Source organism: Oncorhynchus gorbuscha, linkage group LG21 (genome assembly GCF_021184085.1).
Source record: "Oncorhynchus gorbuscha isolate QuinsamMale2020 ecotype Even-year linkage group LG21, OgorEven_v1.0, whole genome shotgun sequence".
Taxonomy (NCBI): Eukaryota; Metazoa; Chordata; class Actinopteri; order Salmoniformes; family Salmonidae; genus Oncorhynchus; species Oncorhynchus gorbuscha.
In genome coordinates, this window is record NC_060193.1 from 15,381,003 (window position 1) to 15,403,147 (window position 22,145).

General features: G+C 49.1%; 1 protein-coding gene across 1 annotated transcript in view; it reads right to left on the reverse strand.

The window, feature by feature from the left end:
• Positions 1 to 15,271, reverse strand: part of LOC124008893 (phosphofurin acidic cluster sorting protein 1-like) — a 37,528-nt gene extending 22,257 nt beyond the window's left edge. Inside the window, 5 exon segments of the mRNA XM_046320490.1 lie at positions 521 to 665; positions 10,717 to 10,842; positions 11,198 to 11,287; positions 11,880 to 11,910; positions 15,252 to 15,271. Of these exon segments, the coding sequence (XP_046176446.1) occupies positions 521 to 665; positions 10,717 to 10,842; positions 11,198 to 11,287; positions 11,880 to 11,910; positions 15,252 to 15,271 (412 nt within the window).
• Positions 15,272 to 22,145: the final 6,874 nt, after the last annotated feature.

Genomic DNA, 22,145 nt, shown 5'->3' on the forward strand with positions numbered 1-22,145 from the left:
AAGAGAGGGAGAGAGAGAGAGAGAGAGAGGGAGAGAGAGCGAGAGAGAGAGGAGAGAGAGAGAGAGAAGGAGAGAGAGAGAGAGAGAGAGAGAGAGAGAGAGAGAGAGAGAGAGAGAGAGAGAGAGAGAGAGAGAGAGAGAGAGAGAGAGAGAGAGAGAGAGAGAGAGAGGGAGAGAGCGAGGAGGGAGAGAAGAGAGGGATAGAGAGAAGAGAGAGGGATAAAGAGAGAGAAGAGAGAGAGAGAAGAGAGAGAGAGAAGATAGGGAGAGAGAGAAGAGAGGGAGAGAGGGAGAGAGAGAGAGAGAGAGAGAGAGAGAGAGAAGAGAGGAAGGAGAAATGGTTAATAATCATTGACGTTGGACAGAATTCCAACAGAGTTTATCATCCATCATCAACCCTAAACAAAGAGGGAGAGATGAAAAGACAGAGAGAATGAGATAGTAAAAGAGTGATATCAACAAGATGGCGTATGTAGCAGAGAGAACGAGAGAGAGAGAGAGAGAGAGAGAGAGGTCTTACCAGACATCTTGGCCTTGGGTCCCTCGTGGTCGATGGGCTGGCTGGAGAGGGAGTAGACCCTGACCTCCGCCACGGGTACAGAGGCCTCCTTCAACTGGCTGTGGAGCCCCAACACCTGGGCCCCCTCACTGGGGTGCTGCATCACCTGGTGAACCGGAGCGGTGGAGGGTGAGAAGAACCAAAGAAAGACGGGAGGGAAGACATAGAAAGAGAGATGGGGATAAAAGAGAAGGATAGAGTAGAAAGAGAGATGGGGATAAAGAGAAGGATAGAGTAGAAAGAGAGATGGGGATAAAAGAGGAGGATAGAGTAGAAAGAGAGATGGGATAAAAGAGGAGGATAGAGTAGAAAGAGAGATGGGATAAAAGAGGAGGATAGAGTAGAAAGAGAGATGGGGATAAAAGAGAAGGATAGAGTAGAAAGAGAGATGGGGATAAAAGAGAAGGATAGAGTAGAAAGAGAGATGGGGATAAAAGAGGAGGATAGAGTAGAAAGAGAGATGGGATAAAAGAGAAGGATAGAGTAGAAAGAGAGATGGGGATAAAAGAGGAGGATAGAGTAGAAAGAGAGATGGGATAAAAGAGGAGGATAGAGTAGAAAGAGAGATGGGATAAAGAGGAGGATAGAGTAGAAAGAGAGATGGGGATAAAAGAGGAGGATAGAGTAGAAAGAGAGATGGGATAAAAGAGGAGGATAGAGTAGAAAGAGAGATGGGATAAAAGAGAAGGATAGAGTAGAAAGAGAGATGGGGATAAAAGAGGAGGATAGAGTAGAAAGAGAGATGGGATAAAAGAGGAGGATAGAGTAGAAAGAGAGATGGGATAAAGAGGAGGATAGAGTAGAAAGAGAGATGGGATAAAAGAGGAGGATAGAGTAGAAAGAGAGATGGGGATAAAAGAGGAGGATAGAGTAGAAAGAGAGATGGGATAAAAGAGGAGGATAGAGTAGAAAGAGAGATGGGGATAAAAGAGGAGGATAGAGTAGAAAGAGAGATGGGATAAAGAGGAGGATAGAGTAGAAAGAGAGATGGGGGTTAAAGAGGAGGATAGAGTAGAAAGAGAGATGGGATAAAAGAGGAGGATAGAGTAGAAAGAGAAATGGGATAAAGAGGAGGATAGAGTAGAAAGAGAGATGGGGATAAAGAGGAGGATAGAGTAGAAAGAGAGATGGGATAAAGAGGAGGATAGAGTAGAAAGAGAGATGGGATAAAGAGGAGGATAGAGTAGAAAGAGAGATGGGATAAAAGAGAAGGATAGAGTAGAAAGAGAGATGGGATAAAAGAGGAGGATAGAGTAGAAAGAGAGATGGGATAAAAGAGGAGGATAGAGTAGAAAGAGAGATGGGGGTTAAAGAGGTGGATAGAGTAGAAAGAGAGATGGGGGTTAAAGAGGTGGATAGATTAGAAAGAGAGATGGGATAAAAGAGGAGGATAGAGTAGAAAGAGAGATGGGATAAAGAGAAGGATAGAGTAGAAAGAGAGATGGGATAAAGAGGAGGATAGAGTAGAAAGAGAGATGGGATAAAAGAGGAGGATAGATGGGGTTAAAGAGGAGGATAGTAGAAAGAGAGATGGGGGTTAAAGAGGAGGATAGAGTAGAAAAGATGGGAGATGGGGGTTAAAAAGGAGGATAGAGTAGAAAGAGAGATGGGGGTTAAAGAGGTGGATAGATTAGAAAGAGAGATGGGATAAAAGAGGAGGATAGAGTAGAAAGAGAGATGGGATAAAAGAGAAGGATAGAGTAGAAAGAGAGATGGGATAAAAGAGGAGGATAGAGTAGAAAGAGAGATGGGATAAAGAGGAGGATAGAGTAGAAAGAGAGATGGGGGTTAAAGAGGAGGATAGAGTAGAAAGAGAGATGGGGTTAAAAAGGAGGATAGAGTAGAAAGAGAGATGGGGGTTAAAGAGGAGGATAGAGTAGAAAGAGAGATGGGGGTTAAAGAGGAGGATAGAGTAGAAAGAGAGATGGGGGTTAAAAGGAGGATAGAGTAGAAAGAGAGATGGGGTTAAAGAGGAGGATAGAGTAGAAAGAGAGATGGGGGTTAAAGAGGAGGATAGAGTAGAAAGAGAGATGGGGTTAAAGAGGAGGATAGAGTAGAAAGAGAGATGGGGTTAAAGAGGAGGATAGAGTAGAAAGAGAGATGGGGGTTAAAAAGGAGGATAGAGTAGAAAGAGAGATGGGGTTAAAGAGGAGGATAGAGTAGAAAAGAGATGGGGGTTAAAGAGGAGGATAGAGTAGAAAGAGAGATGGGGTTAAAGAGGAGGATAGAGTAGAAAGAGAGATGGGGGTTAAAGAGGAGGATAGAGTAGAAAGAGAGATGGGGGTTAAAGAGGAGGATAGAGTAGAAAGAGAGATAAAAGAGGAGGGGGGTTAAAGAGGAGGATAGAGTAGAAAGAGAGATGGGGTTAAAGAGGAGGATAGAGTAGAAAGAGAGATGGGGTTAAAGGAGGATAGAGTAGAAAGAGAGATGGGGGTTAAAGAGGAGGATAGAGTAGAAAGAGAGATGGGGGTTAAAAGAGGAGGATAGAGTAGATAAAGAGAGATGGGATAAAGAGGAGGATAGAGTAGAAGAGAGATGGGGGTTAAAGGAGGATAGAGTAGAAAGAGAGATGGGGGTTAAAGAGGAGGATAGAGTAGAAAGAGAGATGGGGGTTAAAGAGGAGGATAGAGTAGAAAGAGAGATGGGGGTTAAAGAGGAGGATAGAGTAGAAAGAGAGATGGGGGTTAAAGAGGAGGATAGAGTAGAAAGAGAGATGGGGGTTAAAGAGGAGGATAGAGTAGAAAGAGAGATGGGGGTTAAAGAGGAGGATAGAGTAGAAAGAGAGATGGGGGTTAAAGAGGAGGATAGAGTAGAAAGAGAGATGGGGGTTAAAGAGGATAGAGTAGAAAGAGAGATGGGGGTTAAAGAGGAGGATAGAGTAGAAAGAGAGATGGGGGTTAAAGAGGAGGATAGAGTAGAAAGAGAGATGGGATAAAGAGGAGGATAGAGTAGAAAGAGAGATGGGGGTTAAAGAGGATAGAGTAGAAAGAGAGATGGGGTTAAAGAGGAGGATAGAGTAGAATGGGGTTAAAGAGGAGGATAGAGTAGAGAGTGTTATGGGGTTAAAGAGGAGGATAGAGTAGAAAGAGAGATGGGGTTAAAGAGGATAGAGTAGAAAGAGAGATGGGGGTTAAAGAGGATAGAGTAGAAAGAGAGATGTTGAAAGAGGCGATAAAAAGAGATGAAAACATATCAGAAGGCTGTTTCACTGGACTGATTCTCAGAGCATCTGTCTAGTCAGCATCCTCTGTTTGATGGTCTCTCTCTCTGCAGTATGGTCCCAAGTTGGCTGTGTTAAGTCTACACACACAGCCAGGAGACACACAACATGCAGCTGTTTGTCAACATTCAAACACACTGAAATAACACTGAAACAGTGTTGTAGTTACAGGGAGGCGACAGTGTTGTAGTTACAGGGAGGTGACAGTGTTGTAGTTACAGGGAGGTGACAGTGTTGTAGTTACAGGGAGGTGACAGTGTTGTAGTTACAGGGAGGTGACAGTGTTGTAGTTACAGGGAGGTGACAGTGTTGTAGTTACAGGGAGGTGACAAGGTGACAGTGTTGTAGTTAGTGTTGTAGTTACAGGGAGGGAGTAGACAAGGTGACAATGTTGTAGCTACAGGGAGGTGACAGTGTTATGGTTACAGGGAGGTGACAGTGTTGTAGTTACAGGGAGGTGACAAGGTGACAGTGTTGTAGTTACAGGGAGGTGACAGTGTTGTAGTTACAGGGAGTTGACAGTGTTGTAGTTACAGGGAGGTGACAGTGTTGTAGTTACAGGGAGGTGACAGTGTTGTAGTTACAGGGAGGTGAGTGTTGTAGTTACAGGGAGGTGACAGTGTTGTAGTTACAGGGAGGTGACAGTGTTGTAGTTACAGGGAGGTGACAGTGTTGTAGTTACAGGGAGGTGACAGTGTTGTAGTTACAGGGAGGTGACAGTGTTGTAGTTACAGGGAGGTGACAGTGTTGTAGTTACAGGGAGGTAGACAAGGTGACAGTGTTGTAGTTACAGGGAGTAGACAAGGTGACAGTGTTGTAGTTACAGGGAGTAGACAAGGTGACAGTGTTGTAGTTACAGGGAGTAGACAAGGTGACAGTGTTGTAGGTAGACAAGGTGACAGTGTTGTAGTTACAGGGGAGGTGACAAGGTGACAGTGTTGTAGTTACAGGGAGTGACAAGGTGACAGTGTTGTAGTTACAGGGAGGTGACAAGGTGACAGTTTGTGACAGTGTTGTTACAGGAGATGAGTGTTGTAGTTACAGGGAGGTGACAGTGTTGTAGTTACAGGAGGTGACAGTGTTGTAGTTACAGGGAGGTGACAGTGTTGTAGTTACAGGGAGGTGACAGTGTTGTGTTACAGTGGGAGGTGACAAGGTTTTTGGTTCAGGGAGTAGACAAGGTGACAGTGTTGTAGTTACAGGGAGTAGACATTACATTTACATTTAAGTCATTTAGCAGACGCTCTTATCCAGAGCGACTTACAAATTGGTGCATTCACCTTATGACATCCAGTGGGACAGTCACTTAACAATAGTGCATCTAAAACTTAGGGGGGGTGGGGTGAGAGGGATTACTTAACCTATCCTAGGTATTCCTTAAAGAGGTGGGGTTTCAGGTGTCTCCGGAAGGTGGTGATTGACTCCGCTGTCCTGGCGTCGTGAGGGAGTTTGTTCCACCATTGGGGGCCAGGGCAGCGAACAGTTTTGACTGGGCTGAGCGGGAGCTGTACTTCCTCAGTGGTAGGGAGGCGAGCAGGCCAGAGGTGGATGAACGCAGTGCCCTTGTTTGGGTGTAGGGCCTGATCAGAGCCTGGAGGTACTGAGGTGCCGTTCCCCTCACAGCTCCGTAGGCAAGCACCATGGTCTTGAGCGGATGCGAGTTCAACTGGAAGCCAGTGGAAGAACGGAGGAGCGGGGTGACGTGAGAGAACTTGGGAAGGTTGAACACCAGACGGGCTGCGGCGTTCTGGATGAGTTGAAGGGTTTAATGGCACAGGCAGGGAGCCCAGCCAACAGCTCAGTTCAGTAATCAGACGGGAGATGACAAGTGCCTGGATTAGGACCTGCGCTCAGCTTCCTGTGTGAGGCAGGGTCGTACTCTGCGGATGTTGTAGAGCATGAACCTACAGGAACGGGCCACCGCCTTGATGTTAGTTGAGAACGACAGGGTGTTGTCCAGGATCACACCAAGGTTCTTGGCGCTCTGGGAGGAGGACACAGTGGAGTTGTCAACCGTTGGCGAGATCATGGAACGGGCAGTCCTTCCCGGGAGGAAGAGCAGCTCCGTCTTGCCGAGGTTCAGCTTGAGGTGGTGATCCGTCATCCACACTGATATGTCTGCCAGACATGCAGAGATGCAGTGCCACCTGGTCATCAGAAGGGAAAGGAGAAGATTAATTGTGTGTCAGTCTGCATAGCAATGATAAGAGAGACCATGTGAGGTTATGACAGAGCCAAGTGACTTGGTGTATAGCGAGAATAGGGAGGCCAAGAACAGAGCCCTGGGGACACCAGTGGTGAGAGCGCGTGGTGAGGAGACAGATTCTCGCCACGCCACCTGGTAGGAGCGACCTGTCAGGTAGGACGCAACAAGCGTGGGCGCGCCGGAGATGCCCAACTCGGAGAGGGTGGAGAGGAGGATCTGATGGTTCACAGTATCGAACAGCCGATAGATCTAGAAGGATGAGAGCAGAGGAGAGAGAGTTAGCTTTAGCAGTGCGGAGCGCCTCCGTGATACAGAGGAGAGCAGTCTCAGTTGAATGACTAGTCTTGAAACCTGACTGATTTGGATCAAGAAGGTCATTCAGAGAGAGATAGCGGGAGAGCTGGCCAAGGACGGCACGTTCAAGAGTTTTGGAGAGAAAAGAAAGAAGGGATACTGGTCTGTAATTGTTGACATCGGAGGGATCGAGTGTAGGTTTTTTCAGAAGGGGTGCAACTCTCGCTCTCTTGAAGACGGAAGGGACGTAGCCAACGGTCAGGGATGAGTTGATGAGCGAGGTGAGGTAAGGGAGAAGGTCTCCGGAAATGGTCTGGAGAAGAGAGGAGGGATAGGGTCAAGCGGGCAGGTTGTTGGGCGGCCGGCCGTCACAAGAGAGATTTCATCTGGAGAGAGAGGGGAGAAAGAGGTCAGAGCATAGGGTAGGGCAGTGTGAGCAGAACCAGCGGTGTCGTTTGACTTAGCAAACGAGGATCGGATGTCGTCGACCTTCTTTTCAAAATGGTTGACGAAGTCATCTGCAGAGAGGGAGGAGGGGGGAGGGGGCGGAGGATTCAGGAGGGAGGAGAAGGTGGCAAAGAGCTTCCTAGGGTTAGAGGCAGAAGCTTGGAATTTAGCGTGGTAGAAAGTGGCTTTAGCAGCAGAGACAGAGGAGGAAAATGTAGAGGAGGGAGTGAAAGGATGCCAGGTCCGAGGAGGAGGTTTTCCTCCATTTCCGCTCGGCTGCCCGGAGCCCTGTTCTGTGAGCTCGCAATGAATCGAGCCACGGAGCGGGAGGGAGGACCGAGCCGGCCTGGAGGATAGGGGACATAGAGAGTCAAGGGATGCAGAGAGGGAGGAGAGGAGGGTTGAGGAGGCAGAATCAGGAGATAGGTGGGAGAAGGTTTGAGCGGAGGGAAGAGATGATAGGATGGAAGGGAGAGAGTAGCGGGGGAGAGAGAGCGAAGGTTGGGACGGCGCGATACCATCGAGTAGGGGCAGTGTGGGAGGTGTTGGATGAGAGCGAGAGGGAAAAGGATACAAGGCAGTGCCCGGAGACTTGGAGGGAGTTGCAATGAGGTTAGTGGAAGAACAGCATCTAGTAAAGATGAGGTCGGCGTATTGCCTGCCTTGTGAGTAGGGGGAAGGTGAGAGGGTGAGGTCAAAAGAGGAGAGGAGTGGAAAGAAGGAGGCAGAGAGGAAAGAGTCAAAGGTAGCGTGGGGAGGTTAAAGTCGCCCAGAACTGTGAGAGGTGAGCCGTCCTCAGGAAAGGAGCTTATCAAGGCATCAAGCTCATTGATGAACTCTCCGAGGAACCTGGAGGCGATAAATGATAAGGATGTTAAGCTTGAAAGGGCTAGTGACTGTGACAGCATGGAATTCAAAGGAGGCGATAGACAGATGGGTAAGGGGAGAAAGAGAGAATGACCACTTGGGAGAGATGAGGATCCCGGTGCCACCACCCCGCTGACCAGACGCTCTCGGGGTGTGCGAGAACACGTGGGCGGACGAAGAGAGAGCAGTAGGAGTAGCAGTGTTGTCTGTGGTGATCCATGTTTCCGTCAGGGCCAAGAAGTCGAGGGACTGGAGGGAGGCATGGGCAAGATGAACTCTGCCTTGTTGACCGCAGATTGGCAGTTCCAGAGGCTACCGGAGACCTGGAACTCCACGTGGGTCGTGCGCGCTGGGACCACCAGAGTAGGGTGCCGCGCCACGCGGTGAGGAGCGTTTGTATGGTCTGTGCAGAGAGGAGAGAACAGGGATAAACCGACACATAGTTGACAGGCTACAGAAGAGGCTACGCTAATGCAAAGGAGATTGGAATGACAAGTGGACTACACGTCTCGAATGTTCAGAAAGTTAAGCTACGTAGCAAGAATCTTATTGACCAAAATGATTAAAATGATACAGTACTGCTGAAGTAGGCCAGCTGGCAGTGGGTGCGTTGTTGACACTACACTAATCAAGTCGTTCCGTTGAGTGTAATAGACAAGGTGACAGTGTTGTAGTTACAGGGAGTAGACAAGGTGACAGTGTTGTAGTTACAGGGAGTAGACAAGGTGACAGTGTTCAAATCAAATCAAATCAAATTTATTTATATAGCTCTTCGTACATCAGCTGATATCTCAAAGTGCTGTACAGAAACCCAGCCTAAAACCCCAAACAGCAAACAATGCAGGTGTAAAAGCACGGTGGCTAGGAAAAACTCCCTAGAAAGGCCAAAACCTAGGAAGAAACCTAGAGGGAGGAACCGGGGTTATGTGGGGTGACAGCCAGTCCTCTTCTGGCTGTGCCGGGTAGACATTATAACAGAACATGACCAAGATGTTCAAATGTTCATAAATGACCAGCATGGTCAGTGTTAATAATAAGGCAGAACAGTTGAAACTGGAGCAGCAGCACAGTCAGATGGACTGGGGACAGAGGAGCCATCATGTCAGGTAGTCCTGGGGCACGGTCCTAGGGCTCAGGTCCTCCGAGAGAGAGAAAGTGAGAGAGAATTGAGAGAGCATATGTGGGGTGGCCAGTCCTCTTCTGGCTGTGCCAGGTGGAGATTATAACAGAACGTGGCCAAGATGTTCAAATGTTCATAAATGACCAGCATGGTTGAATAATAGTAAGGCAGAACAGTTGAAACTGTTCTGCCTTACTGTAGTGTTGTAGTTACAGGGAGTGACAAGGTGACAGTGTTGTAGTTACAGGGAGTAGACAAGGTGACAGTGTTGTAGTTACAGGGAGTAGACAAGGTGACAGTGTTGTAGTTACAGGGAGGTGACTGTCAGGATTTGGCCAGGGTTGTTCCGGTTTTTGGTCACTAGATGGCCCCATTGTGCCTTTTGACCTTTTGTTTTCCCTTGATCCCCATTATTATTTGCACCTGTGCCTCGTTTCCCCGGATTGTATTTAAACCCTTTGTTTTCCTCAGTTCTTTGCTCTGTGTTTTTATGTTAGCACCCAGCCCTAGTACTCTGTGAACTCTTGTTGATCCCGGTGGACTCTCTTGTGGAATTCTGTTTTTTGTTCTTATTTGTTTGTTTTTGAGTATTTTTTTAGGCTTTTTGTGCTGTGCCTTCCACCTTGTGGATTTACCTTTTTGTCTTGGAGGATTACCTTTGTTCTTGTGGAATTCCTTTTGAGGTTGTGGAGTTACATGTTTTCCTGAAGAACTTCACTTTTTACTTCATTAAATACACCGTCTCAAGTACTGCTGTGTCTGCCTCATCTTCTGGGTTCTGCCAACTATTCGTGGCTCAGTTGGTTAAGTGATTGTTTCTCACTCCGGTGACCCGGGTTCGTAACCGGGTCCTGACGGTGACAGTGTTGTAGTTACTGGGAGGTGACAGTGTTGTAGTTACTGGGAGGTGACAGTGTTATGGTTACAGGGAGGTGACAGTGTTGTAGTTACAGGGAGGTGACAGTGTTGTAGTTACAGGGAGGTGACAAGGTGACAGTGTTGTAGTTACAGGGAGGTGACAAGGTGACAGTGTTGTAGTTACAGGGAGGTGACAGTGTTGTAGTCACAGGGAGGTGACAGTGTTGTAGTTACAGGGAGGTGACAATGTGACAGTGTTGTAGTTACAGGGAGTAGACAAGGTGACAGTGTTGTAGTTACAGGGAGTAGACAAGGTGACAGTGTTGTAGTTACAGGGAGTAGACAAGGTGACAGTGTTGTAGTTACAGGGAGGTGACAGTGTTGTAGTTACAGGAAGGTGACAGTGTTGTAGTTACAGGAAGGTGACAGTGTTGTAGTTACATGGAGGTTTACTGAAGGTTAGATAAACATGTAACTGTTTACATGAAGGTTGAATAGAGGGTTTGCTAGTTTAAATACAGACTGTTAGCTACATTTTGAATAAAGGTTGAATAGAGATTAAGTGAAGGTTGAATAGAGATTAAGTGAAGGTTGAATAGAGTTTGAATAGAGATTAAGTGAAGGTTGAATAGAGATTAAGTGAAGATTGAATAGAGGTTGAATAGAGGTTGAATAGAGATTAAGTGAAGGTTGAATTGAGATTAAGTGAAGGTTGAATAGAGGTTGAATAGAGATTAAGTGAAGGTTGAATAGAGATTTGAAGGTTGAATAGAGTTTGAGATTAAGTGAAGGTTGAATAGAGATTAAGTGAAGATTGAAAGGTTGAATAGAGGTTGAATAGAGATTAAGTGAAGGTTGAATAGAGATTAAGTGAAGGTTGAATAAGGTTGAATAGATTAAGTTGAAGGTTAGAGATTAAGTGAAGGTTGAATAGAGATTGAATAGAAGAAGGTTGAATAGAGGTTGAAAGAGATTAAGTGAAGGTTGAATAGAGGTTGAATAGAGATTAAGTGAAGGTTGAATAGAGGTTGAATAGAGATTAAGTGAAGGTTGAATAGAGGTTGAATAGAGATTAAGTGAAGGTTGAATAGAGGTTGAATAGAGATTAAGTGAAGGTTGAATAGAGGTTATGTAAGGGTTCCTACCTCAGCCATGTTGATGAGTCCCAGAGCCAGGGTCTTGTAGCCCAGGATGGTTCGGTTCTTATAACGTTTACGTCGCTGGAGCATGATCTGGAGTTGGTTGGCATCTCTCTTCAGGAAGTGGGGGTACTGTGGGGGAACACACACACACAGGTCAGCCTGCATAATTAGGATGGGAGGGAGGGAGGGATTATTGGAGTGCGGCGTAACATTCCTGTTCTCTGACCCGTCTCTGACTCCAGGATATGACGGATCAGGATCACATAACCTCTTTCTAAAGCTACATTCATGAAGCGCTGCGCGCCAACTTCCAATGGAGAGACCCCCGTTCCACCTACTATACTAACCCCAATGCCCATGTAGTTACAAATGACTTGGCCATTTGACCCGATCAGGAAACAAAAACCCTGGGTTGAAAAACGTAGTTATGAATCGACTCCATTCCTCTCTGCCGTTTCTAATCAACCAGCTGTAGTATACCTACCTGTAGAGAGAAGGTGAGCTGAAGATCTGTCTCAGTCAGCCCCGCGGAAGACAACAATATCTCATTGGACCTCAGGATCCTCTTAGAACCCTGGGAAAGAGAAGGAGGCAAGGAGGAAGGAGAGAAGAGGGGGGGACCGGAAGAGAGATAGAAAAGAGAGGGAGGAAGGAGAGATCTGGTTGAGGATAATCATTGACGTACCACAGATAACTCTAAACAATCAGCCTTCAACGACCCCATACAGAGGGAAGAGGGATGGAGGAGGACATGGGGAAACAGAGAGGGAGAAAAGAAGGGAGCAGTGAGAATGAGAAGAGAACAAGAGAGTAGTGAATGAGAAGAGGTAGGGAGAGAAACACAGAGAGAGAGAGAGAGAGAGAGAGAGAGAGAGAGAGCAGTTGGAGAGAGAGAGAGAGAGAGAGAGAGAGAGAGGGGAGAGAGAGAGAGAGGGAGAGAGAGAGACTGAGAGAGAGAGAGAGGAGAGAGAGAGAGAGGAGAGAGGGAGAGAGAGAGAGAGAGAGAGAGAGAGAGAGAGGGAGAGAGAGAGAGAGAGAGAGAGAGAGGGAGAGGGAGAGAGAGAGAGAGGAGAGGGAGAGGGAGAGAGAGAGAGAGGAGAGAGAGAGAGGGAGAGAGAGGGAGAGAGGGAGAGGAGAGGGAGAGAGAGAGGGAGAGAGAGAGAGACTTGTAGTTTGAGCGAGAGAGGTGAGAAGCTCCTTCAACATGAGAGCTTCTTCAGGAGGGAACAGCCTGTAGAACACAGGAAGGAGATCTGAGCAGTACATTATAGAATTTGACTTAAACAATATGACCACGGAGGTGAGGTCTTTATCAAGCTCCTTCAACATGAAAATCATCACATCAGATTAGCATCAGGTTGAACAGTTACTGTAGAAAAACATCAGGAAGGAAACACTGAGAAACATGTACAAATGTACCATTATAGAATGTTAGAAAATTAACATTACTTAAACAATATGACAGAAAACCCCATCACATCAGAACCGTCCCGAGAAGACAGGAGGGAGACACAGGTACAAACAACATTTTAGGTTATTCCATGGTATAGAACACACTGTCACTGACAGAAAACCCCATCACATCAGATCAGACACTGTTACTGACAGAAAACCCCATCACATCAGATGTACCATTATGGTATAGAACAGAAAACCCCATCACTGTCACTGACAGAAAACCCCATCACATCAGATCAGATGTACCATTATGGTATAGAACACACTGTCACTGACAGAAAACCCCATCACATCAGATCAGATGTACCATTATGGTATAGAACACACTGTCACTGACAGAAAACCCCATCACATCAGATCAGATGTACCATTATGGTATAGAACACACTGTTACTGACAGAAAACCCCATCACATCAGATGTACCATTATGGTATAGAACACACTGTTACTGACAGAAAACCCCATCACATCAGATGTACCATTATGGTATAGAACACACTGTTACTGACAGAAAACCCCATCACATCAGATGTACCATTATGGTATAGAACACACTGTTACTGACAGAAAACCCCATCACATCAGATGTACCATTATGGTATAGAACACACTGTTACTGACAGAAAACCCCATCACATCAGATGTACCATTATGGTATAGAACACACTGTTACTGACAGAAAACCCCATCACATCAGATGTACCATTATGGTATAGAACACACTGTTACTGACAGAAAACCCCATCACATCAGATGTACCATTATGGTATAGAACACACTGTTACTGACAGAAAACCCCATCACATCAGATGTACCATTATGGTATAGAACACACTGTTACTGACTACTCCATTTTTACAGAGAAGGAAGGGACCTTTCATTAGCTTTTACAATTGCTATTGAAGACACAGCTGAACAAAAACTCCTCAACTCCTCCACCTCAAAGACACGCACTGCAGCTGATCAGGATGCTTCCAGAAATCCGCCAAACAAACCCGTCACAACGACAGCATGTCTGACAATACCGGCCTTATTGTTTCCAAAATATTACAGGAAAGACTGTAAATGGAGGCTAGACCTCACCCTCCCTCCCCCTCAGCCCTCCCTACTCACACTCAGTCTTCACCCTCCCCACTCACACTCAGTCCTCACCCCCTCCCCACTCAGTCCTCACCCTCCCCACTCAGTCCTCACCCTCCCCACTCACACTCAGTCTCACCCTCCCCACTCAGTCCTCCCCACTCACAGTCCTCACCCTCCCCACTCCCCCTCAGCCCTCCACACTCACACTCAGTCCTCCCTACTCACCCTCCCCACTCACACTCAGTCATCACCCTCCCCACTCAGTCCTCACCCTCCCCACTCAGTCCTCACCATCCCCTCCCCACTCACACTCAGTCCTCACCCTCCCCACTCAGTCCTCACCCTCCCCACTCAGTCCTCACCCTCCCCACTCACACTCAGTCCCTACTCACCCTCCCCCCCACTCAGTCCTCACCCTCCCCACTCCACTCCCCCACTCAGTCCTCTCTACTCACCCTCCACACCCTCCCACTCAGTCCTCACCCTCCCCACTCAGTCCTCACCCTCCCCACTCACACTCAGTCTTCACCCTCCCCACTCAGTCCTCACCCTCCCCACTCCCCCTCAGCCCTCCACACTCACACTCAGTCCTCCCTACTCACCCTCCCCACTCACACTCAGTCATCACCCTCCCCACTCAGTCCTCACCCTCACCCTCCACACTCACACTCAGTCCTCTCTACTCACCCTCCCCACTCACACTCAGTCCTCACCCTCCCCACTCACACTCAGTCCTCACCCTCCCCACTCAGTCCTCATCCTCCCCACTCACATTCACCCTCCCCCCTCCCCACTCACACTCAGTCCTCCCTACTCACCCTCCCCACTCACACTCAGTCCTCATCCTCCCCACTCACACTCAGTCCTCACCCTCCCCACTCAGTCCTCACCCTCCCTCACTCAGTCCTCACCCTCCCCACTCAGTCCTCCCATCACCCTCCCCACTCACACTCAGTCCTCACCCTCCCCACTCAGTCCTCACCCTCCCCACTCCCCCTCAGCCCTCCACACTCAGCCCTCCACACTCACACTCAGTCCTCCCTCCTCACCCTCCCCACTCACACTCAGTCCTCACCCTCCCCACTCAGTCCTCATCCTCCCCACTCACACTCAGTCTTCACCCTCCCCACTCACACTCAGTCCTCATCCTCCCCACTCACACTCAGTCTTCACCCTCCCCACTCACACTCAGTCCTCACCCTCCCCACTCACACTCAGTCCTCACCCTCCCCCTCCCCACTCAGTCCTCATCCTCCCCACTCACACTCAGTCTTCACCCTCCCCACTCAGTCCTCATCCTCCCCACTCACACTCAGTCCTCTCTACTCATCCTCCCCACTCACACTCAGTCCTCACCCTCCCCACTCACACTCAGTCCTCACCCTCCCCACTCAGTCCTCATCCTCCCCACTCAGTCCTCAGCCCTCCACACTCACACTCAGTCCTCCCTACTCACCCTCCACACTCACACTCAGTCCTCACCCTCCCCACTCACACTCAGTCTTCACCCTCCCCACTCAGTCCTCACCCTCCCCACTCAGTCCTCACCCTCCCCATTCACACTGTTCTCACCCTCCCCACTCAGTCCTCACCCTCCCCAGTCCTCACCCTCCCCACTCAGTCCTCACCCTCCCCCCACTCACCCTCCCCACTCAGTCTTCACCCTCCCCCTCCCTCACTCACCCTCCCCACTCAGTCCTCATCCTCCCCACTCACACTCAGTCCTCACCCTCCCCCCCACTCCCTCCTCCCTACTCACCCTCCCCACTCAGTCCTCATCCTCCCCACTCACAGTCCTCACCCTCCCCACTCACAGTCCTCACCCCTCCCCACTCAGTCCTCACCCCTCCCTACTCAGTCCTCACCCCTCCCTACTCACACTCAGTCCTCACCACACACCCTCAGCCCCCCTCCCCTCACCTGGCTGCTCCCCCACCCCTCCTCCTCCCAACAACAGAACAGTCCAACCAGAAGGTCAGTGTGTTGAATTATTTACCTCTGTGGCCTCAGAGGCATAACGTAAACCAAACATTTGCCAGGACAGAGAGATGGAAAGAGAGAGGACGGACGGACGGACAGACGGACAGACAGGCAGACAGACAGACGGACGGACGGACGGACAGAGACAGGCAGACAAACAGACAGAGACAGGCAGACAAACAGACAGAAAGAGACAGAGGCAGACAGACAGGCAGACAGACATACAGAGACAGGCAGACAGACATGCAGAGACAGGCAGACAGACATACAGAGACAGGCAGACAAACAGACAGAAAGGCAAACAGACAGACAACAGAGACAGACAGAGACAGGCAGACAGACATACAGAGACAGGCAGACAAACAGACAGAAAGAGACAGAGGCAGACAGACAGGCAGACAGACATACAGAGACAGGCAGACAAACAGACAGAAAGAGACAGAGGCAGACAGACAGGCAGACAGACATACAGAGACAGGCATACAGAGACAGGCAGACAGACATACAGAGACGGGCAGATAGACAGAGACAGGCAAACAGACAGAAAGAGACAGAGACAGAGGCAGACATACAGAGACAGGCAGACAGACATACAGAGACAGGCAGACAGACAGAGACAGGCAAACAGACAGAAAGAGACAGACAGAGACAGAGGCAGACATACAGAGACAGGCAGGCAGGCAGACATACAGAGACAGGCAGATAGACAGGCAAACAGACAGAGACAGAGACAGACAGAGACAGAGGCAGACAGACAGAGACAGGCAGACAGACAGAAAGAGACAGACAGACAGAGGCAGACAGACAGAGACAGGCAGACAGAAAGAGACAGACAGAGGCAGACAGACAAAGACAGGCAGACAGACATAAAGAGACTCACAGAGACAAAAACAGACAGAGACAGGCAGACAGACATCAGGGATATTGTGGCCTGGACACAGCAGGGTAATGATTGTCCAAAGAACCAGTTAGTGGAGCCATACCCCAACCCTCTAGCCACTTTGTGTAGGTTTGAAAGGGTCAGTCAGATAAATATAAGCCAGCTATAATTAGGACTGGATAAGTACATGGTAATACAAGCTACAATCTGCCCTCTGATAGGTGGAAACCATTCAGATCTAGTACAACTAGGGTGATGGGAGTAGGATGTATGGAGTAGGGGGTAGGGGATAGGAGGTAAGGGATATGGAGTAGGGTGTAGGGGGAAGGGAGTAGGGGGTAGAGAGTAAACAGAGGATAGGGAATAGGGAGTAGGGAGTAAGGGGAGTGTGTAGGGAGTAGATAGAGGATAGGGGATAGGGAGTAAGGGGTAGGGTGTATGGGGTAGATAGAGGATAGGGAGTAGAGGATAGGGAGTAGGGAGAAGGGAGTAAAGGGTAGGGTGTAGGGAGAAGGCAGTAGATAGAGGATAGGGGACAGGGAGTAGGGGGTAGGGTGTAGGGACTAGAGGATAGACAGAGGATAGGGGATAGGGAGTAGGGTATACAGAGAAGGGAGTAGGGGATAGGAAGCAGGGAGGAGGGGATAGAGAGTAGGGGATAGGAATTAGGGGATGGGGGATATGAGGCGGGGAGTATGGATGGATTTGGGACTGGTCACAGAAACACAGGGTTGGGATTGAGGACAGTTAGAATGCTGCCATGGACAGGAGGTTGAGGACAGTTAGAATACTGATATGGACAGGAAGTTGAGGACAGTTAGAATACTGATATGGACAGGAAGTTGAGGACAGTTAGAATACTGATATGGACAGGAAGTTGAGGAGAGTTAGAATACTGCTATGGACAGGAAGTTGAGGACAGTTAGAATGCTGCCATGGACAGGAAGTTGAGGACAGTTAGAATGCTGCCATAGACAGGAAGTTGAGGACAGTTAGAATGCTGCCATGGACAAGGAAGTTGAGGACAGTTAGAATACTGATATAGACAGGAAGTTGAGGACAAGTAGAATACTGATATGGACAGGAAGTTGAGGACAGTTAGAATACTGATATGGACAGGAAGTTGAGGACAGTTAGAATACTGATATGGACAGGAAGTTGAGGACAGTTAGAATGCTGCCATGGACAGGAGGTTGAGGACAGTTAGAATACTGATATGGACAGGAAGTTGAGGACAGTTAGAATACTGATATGGACAGGAAGTTGAGGACAGTTAGAATACTGATATGGACAGGAAGTTGAGGACAGTTAGAATGCTGCCATGGACAGGAGGTTGAGGACAGTTAGAATACTGATATGGACAGGAAGTTGAGGACAGTTAGAATACTGATATGGACAGGAAGTTGAGGACAGTTAGAATACTGATATGGACAGGAAGTTGAGGACAGTTAGAATACTGATATGGACAGGAAGTTGAGGACAGTTAGAATACTGATATGGACAGGAAGTTGAGGACAGTTAGAATACTGATATGGACAGGAAGTTGAGGTATGGTTCCAGAAGAAAGACATGCAGAACATTAAAACACCAGACTGTCTGAGGGTTGATGATCAGTGTGCTATTATATCATTCTATTGATTCATTTAACCTTTATTAAATACATTGAGGATGAATCATGACAAGGTAGTTTATCAAGGACATCCTACTTACTTCCTGTTAATATTCATGATGAACTATGACCAAACATTTCTATTATATCTTTATTTAACTGGGCAAGTCAGTTAGGAACATATTCTTATTTTCAATGACAGTCTGCCTTGTTCAGGGGCAGAACGACAGATTGTCACCTTGTCAGCTTTGGGATTCGATCTAGCAACCTCTCGGTTTCTGGCCCAACGCTCTAACCACATGGAGTATCATCAAAAATGTCCATGAAATTACAAAGTGAGCATACTAAAAAACCTCCACCATGTCAATTTGAATTACAGACAGTCCACAGCCATGAGCCAAATTCATAATAAAGTCTCTAGTATGGAGGCCCATATTCACAGTGTCTCAGAGTAGGAGTGTTGATCTCGGATCAGGTCCCCCTCTGTCCATATAATAATACTAATTATGATTTAAAACGATAACTGATCCTAGATCGGCGGTCCTACTCTGAGACGCTTTGTGAATACAGGCCCTGTATGCCTAATCTTTACTACGACAGCTCTCTCCTGCTCTCTCCAAGCGTGAGACTGTCTGCCTCTCTCATCGACTGTCTGTCTGTATAGGAGGCTTCTACCTTAGAGACATCACTCTCTGATAGCATACCCCAACTATCAACTCCCCCCCCCTCTCTCACTCCCCTTCTCCCCCTCTTCATCTCGCTCTTGCTCTCAATCTCTGGGTTCTCTCTCTCCATCTGCCTCTCTCGCTCTTTCTCTCAATCTCTGGGTTCTCTCTCTCCATCTGCCTCTCTCGCTCTTTCTCTCAATCTCTGGGTTCTCTCTCTCCATCTGCCTCTCTCGCTCCCCTTCTCCCCCTCTTCATCTCGCTCTCTCTCGCTCCCCTTCTCCCCCTCTCCATCTGCCTCTCTCGCTCCCCTTCTCCCCCTCTTCATCTCGCTCTCTCTCACTCCCCTTCTCCCCCTCTTCATCTCACTCCCCTTCTCCCCCTCTTCATCTCACTCCCCTTCTCCCCCTCTTCATCTCGCTCCCCTTCTCCCTCTCTTCATCTCGCTCCCCTTCTCCCCCTCTTCATCTCGCTCCCCTTCTCCCCCTCTTCATCTCGCTCCCCTTCTCCCCCTCTTCATCTCGCTCCCCTTCTCCCCCTCTTCATCTCGCTCCCCTTCTCCCCCTCTTCATCTCACTCCCCTTCTCCCCCTCTTCATCTCACTCCCCTTCTCCCCCTCTTCATCTCACTCCCCTTCTCCCCCTCTTCATCTCACTCCCCTTCTCCCCCTCTTCATCTCACTCCCCTTCTCCCCCTCTTCATCTCACTCCCCTTCTCCCCCTCTTCATCTCGCTCCCCTTCTCCCCCTCTTCATCTGCCTCTCTCACTCCCCCTCTTCATCTCGCTCCCCTTCTCCCCCTCTTCATCTGCCTCTCTCACTCCCCTTCTCCCCCTCTTCATCTCACTCCCCTTCTCCCCCTCTTCATCTCACTCCCCTTCTCCCCCTCTTCATCTCACTCCCCTTCTCCCCCTCTTCATCTCATCCCCTCTCCCCCTTCTCTCCCCTCTTCATCTGCCTCTCTCACTCCCCTTCTCCCCTCTTCATCTCACTCCCCTTCTCCCCCTCTTCATCTCACTCCCCTTCTCCCCCTCTTCATCTCGCTCCCCTTCTCCCCCTCTTCATCTGCCTCTCTCACTCCCCTTCTCCCCCTCTTCATCTCACTCCCCTTCTCCCCCTCTCCATCTGCCTCTCTCACTCCCCTTCTCCCCCTCTCTCTCGCTGTGTGTGTGTGTGTGTGTGTGTGTGTGTGTGTGTGTGTGTGTGTGTGTGTGTGTGTGTGTGTGTGTGTGTGTGTGTGTGTGTGTGTGTGTGTGTGTGTGTGTGTGTGTGTGTGTGTGTGTGTGTGTGCGTGCATGCGAGTGCCATGAGTTTTAGCCACCTGCCTGTTGAAATACTACAGAAAATACCAGTGTTTTATACAGCTAAATTAACACTAAATTCATTCTAAATGTACAGCTAAATTAATGCTAAAATTAATCTAAATGTACATCTAAATAAATCTAATCTCTTCTCTCACTGATATGTATTCTAAAGTCTTAGGCATCTGTCTGCAACAACATAAATCCCCTATTTTGACGTATGAAGCACAGATCAATATGAAATAGTGGAGTGAAATGAGGCTTGTGAACAATACAAAGCCCTTAGATTCATTCTCCTTCACGGCTTTAGTAGAGAAAGGAATGAATATGGATGAAACTGTGAAATTACACACACACACACACACACACACACACACACACACACACACACACACACACACACACACACACACACACACACACACACACACACACACACACACACACACACACACACACACACACACACACACACACACACACACACACACACACACACACACACACATGGCTATTAGAGGAGGTTTAAATTCCTGATTGTGGCTTTCAGGGGCAAGTGCAATATGGTTCCCTTGGTAACAGAGACTAGCATGGAACATGACCTTGCTGTGTCATCTGTTTCACACAAGACACACACATACCTTCCCTCCTGTGCATGTTCTCAATCATTCTGCCTGAAAGCCCCCCCTCCTCTCTTTGTCTGTCCTCCATATATAGGTAATATGGTACCGTTGGAACACATCCAAACACCTATTGTCTTCAACAGTCAGGGGGAAAGACAAGCACACGGTTTAATTCTTACAGTCCGGGCTTCAAACCCACTAACCCTCCTTCAGACCTCTGACCCTGGCCGTGTGCTGGGGGATTGGTGTACCGTCGCCTGGTTCTTTCAGTGTGGAGTCCAAAAGGGGGTAGAGCCTACCCATAAGCCTCTTGGGGGATTTGAAAAATGAAAAGGGCACCATGTCAGGATTCAAGCTATCAGTCCCAGCCACCACCATCCTTTCACACACAAACTCTGCACAGAAAGACTTCTTCAATGGGTGTGAGGTGACAGCCATGGAACGAGAGGAGGGAGGAGGACAGTGAGGTGACAGCCATGGAACGAGAGGAGGGAGGAGGACAGTGAGGTGACAGCCATGGAACGAGAGGAGGGAGGAGGACAGTGAGGTGACAGCCATGGAACGAGAGGAGGGAGGAGGACAGTGAGGTGACAGCCATGGAACGAGAGGAGGGAGGAGGACAGTGAGGTGACAGCCATGGAACAAGAGGAGGGAGGAGGACTGTGAGGTGACGGCCATGGAACGAGAGGAGGGAGGAGGACAGTGAGGTGACAGCCATGGAACGAGAGGAGGGAGGAGGACAGTGAGGTGACAGCCATGGAACGAGAGGAGGGAGGAGGACAGTGAGGTGACAGCCATGGAACGAGAGGAGGGAGGAGGACAGTGAGGTGACAGCCATGGAACGAGAGGAGGGAGGAGGACAGTGAGGTGACAGCCATGGAACGAGAGGAGGGAGGAGGACAGTGAGGTGACAGCCATGGAACGAGAGGAGGGAGGAGGACAGTGAGGTGACAGCCATGGAACGAGAGGAGGGATGAGGACAGTGAGGTGACAGCCATGGAACGAGAGGAAGGAGGACAGTGAGGTGACAGCCATGGAACGAGAGGAGGGAGGAGGACAGTGAGGTGACAGCCATGGAACGAGAGGAGGGAGGAGGACAGTGAGGTGACAGCCATGGAACGAGAGGTGGGAGGAGGACAGTGAGGTGACAGCCATGGAACGAGAGGAGGGAGGAGGACAGTGAGGTGACAGCCATGGAACGAGAGGAGGGAGGAGGACAGTGAGGTGACAGCCATGGAACGAGAGGAGGGGAGGAGGACAGTGAGGTGACAGCCATGGAACGAGAGGAGGGAGGAGGACAGTGAGGTGACAGCCATGGAACGAGAGGTGGGAGGAGGACAGTGAGGTGACAGCCATGGAACGAGAGGAGGGAGGAGGACAGTGAGGTGACAGCCATGGAACGAGAGGAGGGAGGAGGACAGTGAGGTGACAGCCATGGAACGAGAGGAGGGAGGAGGACAGTGAGGTGACAGCCATGGAACGAGAGGAGGGAGGAGGACAGTGAGGTGACAGCCATGGAACGAGAGGAGGGAGGAGGACAGTGAGGTGACAGCCATGGAACGAGAGGAGGGAGGAGGACAGTGAGGTGACAGCCATGGAACGAGAGGAGGGAGGAGGACAGTGAGGTGACAGCCATGGAACGAGAGGAGGGAGGAGGACAGTGAGGTGACAGCCATGGAACGAGAGGAGGGAGGAGGACAGTGAGGTGACAGCCATGGAACGAGAGGAGGGAGGAGGACAGTGAGGTGACAGCCATGGAACGAGAGGAGGGAGGAGGACAGTGAGGTGACAGCCATGGAACGAGAGGAGGGAGGAGGACAGTAAACAACATGAA